The sequence below is a fragment of the Vicia villosa genome, linkage group LG3 (assembly GCF_029867415.1).
Source record: "Vicia villosa cultivar HV-30 ecotype Madison, WI linkage group LG3, Vvil1.0, whole genome shotgun sequence".
Lineage (NCBI taxonomy): Eukaryota > Viridiplantae > Streptophyta > Magnoliopsida > Fabales > Fabaceae > Vicia > Vicia villosa.
The window spans coordinates 199218610-199226390 of record NC_081182.1 but is presented as its reverse complement, the minus strand read 5'-3'; the positions used below and the strand labels follow the sequence as shown (position 1 = coordinate 199226390).

Genomic DNA, 7781 nt, shown 5'->3' with positions numbered 1-7781 from the left:
AAGTCTGCGACAGACCCTGCGATTTCACATTCTTTTCACCCAAAAACGATTCCGGACATCACATACATGCATATAATCATCATACATTCAATTATACACCATAAAACATCATTTAAACTCATTATTAACCAAATAGTTCACACAATTATCATCAATTCAATCCAATTATAACACCCTAACCTAACAATCCCAATGTCTAATTGAATCAAACCATACATCAATCTACCTATTACCTAAGACCACATAATAGATACTAAAAGGAAGAGTCCCCCTTACCTCGATGAATTTCTTGAATGCTCTCCTTCCGATTTCACGTTCTTGTCTCTTTCTCTTCTCTTGCCCTTTTCACGTGTTCTTCCTTTCTCCCCAAATGGTTCTTTTTTTTCTTATTTTATGAAAATAAATTAAAATAAAATATCACAAAAAAGGCCTAACTAATTAGCACCCCTCTTTTACTAACATCACACCATAAGCCCAATAGCTCTTACTCCCTCATTTTCCAATTAAATCCAATTAAAATACTAAAATCCCAATTATTAAATTTAAATCCAAATTAAATTAATAAACTGAAATTATGGGGTGTTACAACACCTCTTGACATTAATAGTCGTCCTTCATGGATAGTCTTTGACATTTTGATCTTCAAGCATAACAACTTGATCATCCCATCAGATGAAGACTTCACCTCATAATGTTGTCACCAAATAGGTGCTTTTACTACTTTAGCCCACAAACCAAACAACAACTTCTCACAAGAGATATTGCACAAGATACAAATTTATCTTGAGTAAATTACAACCATAACCCCACCACTAGAACAAACAAAAACCTCACTTGATATTTTTCACTCTCAAAGCACTAAAGCAATTTAATGAAGAAGAAAAAAATAAAATGGAGAGAGTAGAAAGTGGAAAGTATATAGAAATATGTTTTAGGTGTGTGTTGAAAGTGAGGAGAATTAATCTATTTATTAAAGAAAACTTTCTCAAAAAGGAAAAAATATTTATGGACCTTTAACTGCTTTAATCGATTATACCATAAAATTAATCAATTGTGAGCTTCAAAAACTGAAACTCTAATTCCTAAAAAGAAAACTCTACAACGACTAGTGTCTTAATCAATTAGGAGTGTTCTTAATCAATTAAAGTGGTTTTATGCATTGCTCTACTCAACTGGTTAAGGTCCTTAATCAATTAGACAATGTATACAAGATTCCTAAATGATAAGGACCACTCTTGATCAATCCCACAAGCACCTTGATGATTCCTCTATAGGTTATAAGGTGTTTTAAATTTTTTATAGATGTTTAAAATACTTTTAGGTGAGGTGTACACTGCCTTAGTAATTTTAGAATTAATCCAATATCTTTACAATACTCTGATCACTCAGACACAAATTAGAAAAGCTTTCACACTTTCTCTCTTTCAAAGTCTTTGATACTTCAAGATCCTTTGCTTGATTCAAAATTTCATCTGGGATTTGAATTCTTCCAAATGATGAGGCTTGATAGAGCTTCTTGATATATCATCATCAAAAATTGATTGACAGAGATCATCTGGAATTATACCCAACACCTCTTAAAATTAGGTTTGTCCTATTGAGAAAAGATAAAAAAATACAAAAAACACATAGCTAAAAATAATGAAAATATCATCAATCAAGCGCTGAAACAAAATTTAGAGCTATGAAGTTAGAAATTTGTGAATTATTATGGATGAAACATATAACTAGATTTGAAGATACAATGTGAAGACCCTCTAAAATTACTTTGTAATAATAAATCGACCATTATTATTACCCATAATACATAATATAACACAACACATCGAAATTGAGAGACATCCCATTAAAAAAAACTTAGATAGACATTCCATAAAAAAAATTTCTCACCCCACCCCAGAGTATTTAGGCGCACCACCGAATTGACAAATTTGTCCTCGTGCTTCCGTAGATGGATCTCCGAAAGCATTCAATTTTTTTAAATTTTTTTGATTTTTTCCATAAATGCATCTACGGAACCCTTAAAACATAGTGAAACTAGGTATTTTCCCAATTAATTGAAAAAATCAGAATGTTCTGTAGATACATCTACGGTAACTTAATTTGGGATTTTCCGAATTAATTGAGAAAATCTCAACTTTCACTTTGTTTTAAGTATTACGTAGTTACACTTAATTAATTTGAGATTTTCCCAATTAATTAAGAAAATCTTCAATTAAATTATAAATTAATTGAAAAAATCCTAAATTTTTAATTAATTGGGAAAAATCTTCCGTAGTTACACCAGAAATGTTTGATGGAGTTTGATTAATTGAGAAAATCTCAAATTCTCAATTAATTGGGAAAAATCTTCCATAGTTACACCTACGAAAAAATTTGATAGGGTTTGACAATAGATTGTTTCGTAGATGCATCTACGAAACTTGGAATTTTCTCAATAAATTGAGAAAATCCCAAGATTCACTATGTTTTATACGCTTCCGTAGATGCATTTATGAATGGAATCAAATTTTTTTAAAATATGAGGTGCTTTCGGATGTGTATCTACGAAAATTGGGGGTAAATATGAAAATTCCCATGGTGTGTAAGAGATCCATGAGGTTGGTTGTAAAATTTTCTAAAAAAAATAAATTCTTGAAAAAAATAATTAACTATTAAAAAGTGTACTAGAAAAAATATACAAATTGAAACCGAGGTGAAATCTAAAAACACACAGTAACTGTAACAAGTAACCTGTGAAGACATAGGTAAACTCTATCTAGTTCTAAATACTACGTGTACATAAGATAGATAGAATGATAAACCCCTTCTTTCAAAAACCCTCTTTTTCTTCCTCACTCTCTCCAGACTCTTCAATGGCTCTCTTCCATTCCTATACTCTTCCACATCACAGACTATTATCCACTCTCTCACCCTTCTCTTCCAAACCTCTCAATGTTTCTCTACCTCATTCTCTCTCCACAACCACTCACTTCAACAATACACCTCTTTCTATCTCTACACCCCCTAGAAAATTGCTTTGCAGACCCCCTCAAGGAAAACACGTTAGAGAAGACTATCTTGTGGTATGATACCTTCAATACCTTTCTTTTCTGAATACTAATTTTGGGTCTATGCTCTTTTTTCCACTCATGAATCCCATGTTGAAAAAATTGAAACTTTTCTTTGCTCATATAGCCCTTTAGTGGTATGATACCTTCAATACCTTTGTTTTCCTCATAGTAATTTTGGGTCTGTGCTATTTTTTCCACTCATGAATCCTATGTTGAAAAAATTGAAACTTTTCTTTGCCCATAGCCATTTTCTCTAGCTTTCAAGTATTAGATATTATGAAAAATTGAAATTTAGTTGATGTTTGGTGCTGTTGTAATGTCATTGATTGTTATTTTGGATTTTGCAGAAAAAGTTTTCAGCTGAAGAAATCCAAGAGCTGGTGAAAGGAGAAAGAGACGTTCCTATTATTATTGATTTCTATGCGACGTGGTGCGGGCCGTGCATATTAATGGCGCAAGAACTTGAAATGGTATGAGGTTTAATTTGATGTGGATTCTGAGAATGGTTAACCATTGCTTTTATATGAATGACTATGAAGATGTGTTGTTTATCGCATGTTTTGGTTTCAAAATTTTGAGTTAGTGAAATGTATGTTTTACTTCAACCTTTACTTATATCAGCCTCAAATAAAGTTTGCTGTTTCAGAATACCATTTTGATTCTTTCATAGCTTTGTAGATTTTGGGTTGAGAAGTTCATAGCTAGTTCATAGCTAGTAGATAAGTTCAAATAATCAATTCATTTTATAGTAAAGCAAGCTCACAGAATTTAACATGATTATTGGCAGAACCTAACATAAGTTGTTTTTGAGCTTATTTCCATAAGCACTCTAAGATAGCTTATGAAAATGACTTAGCTTATTTAGAAATAGCTTATAAGATAACAATTTGAGTTTACCTTTTTATTTAATTATTGAAATAGCTTATACATAAGCACTTATATGATATTGTTAAGTGTTTAATTAAATTGTTTATCCAAACAGACCTATACCGATTCTAAATTCATTTGCTTGAAGCTGTGTTTGTTGTGTTATATCTCATTTGCATTTCCACTATGGAATGGCAAATTTTTGAGGATAAGCTGCAAGTGCAACTCGTTGCTCCTCTTAGTATTTTACCGTGTCATATAAGATGTTTTCATCACTTCTAAACCTGTTTCTGCTTTTTACATTTTATTTTATAAATGCATTGATGTTGAGTTTGAGTATGACTCATATTCACTGATAAGTGAATAGATGTTCGAGCGTAGCTTCGGTTAAACACGAATTCTGAAATGTAATATTTAATTGTAGATTTGTTATGAATAATTTTCGAAGGAGCTCAAGCTTACTTTGTTTTTAATTTGTGATGAGTTATTCAATGTGTCTGAAATTGTGTTCCATGAGTTTGGCTATTACTTTTATGAATTTGGTCCTTCAATATTGAGAATTTTTAACACTCTTGGTCCTCTTTTGGAGACTAAGTGAAGTGCCAAAATCGTTTAAATTGACAGACCAAAATTGTAGAAAATATAACTTCAAATATATCGCTCTTGTTCTTATAAATCAGAATTAAGGTGCTTCTTCTGCACATGTTCGACATTTCTTTGACCACATAATCTCGTTAAATAGTTGAGTCATCCGATACTTCTATCCCGAAGACTTTTCCATACCCCAATACTTATGTTGCGTGGCCCACCTACCACCTTGCCATTATCCATCCTTTTCAGCTTTTCTTTTATCCCGTGTTCTTGAATCAGACGATAAAATGTATAATTTTGATCCCCTCTCTAGTTTTGGCTTCCCTTTTTGTTCTAATTTTATTCTACACACTTTCGTTCTACCACCAAAATTCATTGCCCTTAAGTCTGAAACCTCTTGATTTTTCGATGTTATTTTTCTCTCTACGTTTTTAATTATCCGTGCCATGTTGTCCCACATAACTTTTGCACTTTCTTGTGGCGCAGTCAGCCTTCCCTTTAAAATCTTGTGTTGGAAGATTTTTTTTCCACCCTTTAAATGCCACTGCTTGATCCGTGGAACCTTACTATGGCTTCTTCTCTTCTCGCGTTTCCTAATCCTTACATCCATAACCAATACTCTAGCTTGGTTGGACCGTCAAACTCTTTCTAGATATGACCTTAAAGTCCAAGCAAATTATCTATTTGAAGATCAAATGCCGACAAGTGCATGGCTCTCAAGCGCCGCCGCGCCGGAAAGCTGTTGCAACGGTGCCGGCACGTGGAAGCATGTCAAGCAAGATAGGACATTGCGACTCTGTAATTTGACAGGTCGGAGCTGTCTGAGACCGATGGTGTAGCACGTGTCATCGTCGGAGATTCCAGTGATTGACAACTGTCACTAACCGAATGCTCCGTGTTAACGTAAAACTGGGTCAGTGCTCATGGTGGTTGAAACCCTGAAACATAACAGATGGAGCAAACCAAAGAGCTCTGATACCAACTTAACTCTGATACTTTTTCATAAGAGAATTACAAGTCTATATATACAAGAAGCTAAGCAATTATCGAATCTGTTCAGTACTGGAACCAGAGATAATGAATGTAAGAAGAGTACGTTTGACTGGAGCGGCGGCAATGTGATTTAGAGTGAATGCATATTTGCAAATAGCGTATGGTGGGGCTGATACATAGAAGACGGTTATAACCATCCCGTATTCCCCGACATAAGATGCGGGGAACCGTCTAATCACATCTGACAGTGAATGGTCCTTAGACGGAAGAGATTAGATGTTGAACCCTTTAGTGCGGTTCTACCTTATCCTTCATTACTTCGAGGAGATGTGTGTTGGTTTGGATTTTCCCGTGATATGGCCTTCCGCCGGCCCGAAACAGAATCATGTCAAAACAAAATAAGCGACTAAGGATTATAGAATCCTGCATAATAAACAAATAATAAATAAAAATATATTTACAATCAATAATAAAATACTCCTCTCTTTTTCTGAAGTATGTATTAGTTATCACAAGATAACAAAACCGACGAAAGTCTAGTATGGATTTACGCTCCACATTTACTTCCCTGAGTCCATTTAGATCCCCTCCATATTATTATTTTTTTCCTAGAAGTATTTCCTGAATTAAGTCTTATAAATACTCCAAAACTTTACTTTTACATATGTTATACCGAAATTTGAAAGCCATAACTTGTATAATAGTTAGTATCATATATTGAATATTTTATTTCTCTTCCATTTGTGTAAGAAATGCACTTGGTGAACTGAACTCAATGGACAAATTATACTCTGATAATCACGTTGGTCCTGTAAATCTTTGATAACTTTTCTCTGAACTACCAATTATTTTCTTACTGACATTTTACACTATCAAGCTTTGTATATTTTGTGCTAAATTTCTATTTTTTTTTTAGTCTATCATATTTCAACCGATTGTATGGTTAATGATTTGAGGGTATTTTCCTCAATGTTAGTCAATAGTAATTGATTTGAAAACTCGGAAGTAACCTTCAAAAATTTATGCAGCTTGCAGTCGAGTATGAGGAAAATGCGATGATCATTAAGGTTGACACAGATGACGAGTATGAGTTCGCGCGCGACATGCAGGTAATAATAATCTTGTTTTGTTTCCTATGCATACATTTACATGTACTTGGATTATTCGCTTTTTAGGAGAGTCAAAAGTGATTATGAAAACTAAAAAATATTTTTAATCTGTCTTCAGAATAAGTTCTTTCTTAAAGTTATGATTTATAGCTTTTTGAGTTCAAAAGTGATTCATATCCTCAAATTTATTGATCTAACACACTTTCACATGAAGAGAATACATGCATGCACTTAGCTTCTTTTTGACAAGAATAATTCCATTCATTGTTTCTTCATTTTTCAAGTCTAGATTATTAGAACCTTAAGTGGAATATTAGCAACAAACCTAAACACATGCAGAACATTGCTTTGAATTTGAACAACATTTATACATATATATCATCTTCTAAACAGCACAAATTTGGTAGAAACATTGCATGCATTAGTATTACTAAACGAATATCAAAATACAATTTCTCGAAATAAATGATCGATTAGTTATCAGAATGATACGAAACTTCGCAGATGTGGAAACTTTTAATCGTCTAAACAACACATTGAATGTTTCGTGTATTTCAGGTAAGAGGGTTGCCGACCCTATTCTTTATAAGTCCTGATCCGAAGAAAGACGCTATTAGGACTGAAGGGCTTATACCAATACAAATGATGAGAGATATCATTGACAAAGATATGTGAAAAAGTTAAGGCTACTCATCACATGATGATGACATAGATGGAGTTTCTAGATCCTACAAGATGTTGTTTGGTTTAATTGTAACCTATTTTGGGGACATAATTGAAGTGCTAACCAATTCATATGAATTTGGGTTTTGAAGTTCATAGTTTGTATGATAATTTATGTAATCTTTGAGGTAGACATTTGTTGTAGTGTTTCACATGTGATGTTCATTAGAATAACATTTTGTAACATTATTGTTAGTGTATTCATTTCATCAAATATAAAATTTGTTATTTGAAAAGGACAACAATCTTTTAGGTTAGGTTACATGTTTTTGTCGAATTTCTCCTCTCAGTCTAAGGGAGTTGGCCTATTGGTGAAGACTTGGATTCTGAGAGTGCATTCCTCTTAATGGAAAAGTGGGAGTTTGAACCTGCATTCCAATATACTAAACGTTTATGATTTTTTTATCGTCTGAATTTTATTTACGGGACGAAAACCTAATTTTAA

General features: G+C 33.0%; 1 protein-coding gene across 1 annotated transcript; it reads left to right on the top strand.

Moving 5' to 3' along the window:
* The first annotated feature begins 2787 nt into the window (after positions 1-2787).
* On the top strand, positions 2788-7488 carry LOC131593271 (thioredoxin-like protein CITRX, chloroplastic). The gene is made up of 4 exons (XM_058865636.1): positions 2788-3065; positions 3401-3523; positions 6533-6613; positions 7172-7488. The coding sequence occupies exons 1-4, from the start codon at positions 2796-2798 to the stop codon at positions 7286-7288; spliced, it is 591 nt and encodes a 196-aa protein (XP_058721619.1). The 5' UTR covers positions 2788-2795; the 3' UTR covers positions 7289-7488.
* The last annotated feature ends 293 nt before the right edge of the window (positions 7489-7781 follow it).

What these genes read in the sequence shown, in the direction of transcription:
- LOC131593271 (XM_058865636.1), top strand. Translation starts at nt 2,796, where the DNA reads ATGATAAACCCCTTCTTTCAAAAACCCTCTTTTTCTTCCTCACTCTCT. An exon ending in TTAGAGAAGACTATCTTGTG is followed by an intron (nt 3,066 to 3,400) that starts GTATGATACCTT and finishes TGGATTTTGCAG; the next exon opens with AAAAAGTTTTCAGCTGAAGA. An exon ending in AGTTCGCGCGCGACATGCAG is followed by an intron (nt 6,614 to 7,171) that starts GTAATAATAATC and finishes CGTGTATTTCAG; the next exon opens with GTAAGAGGGTTGCCGACCCT.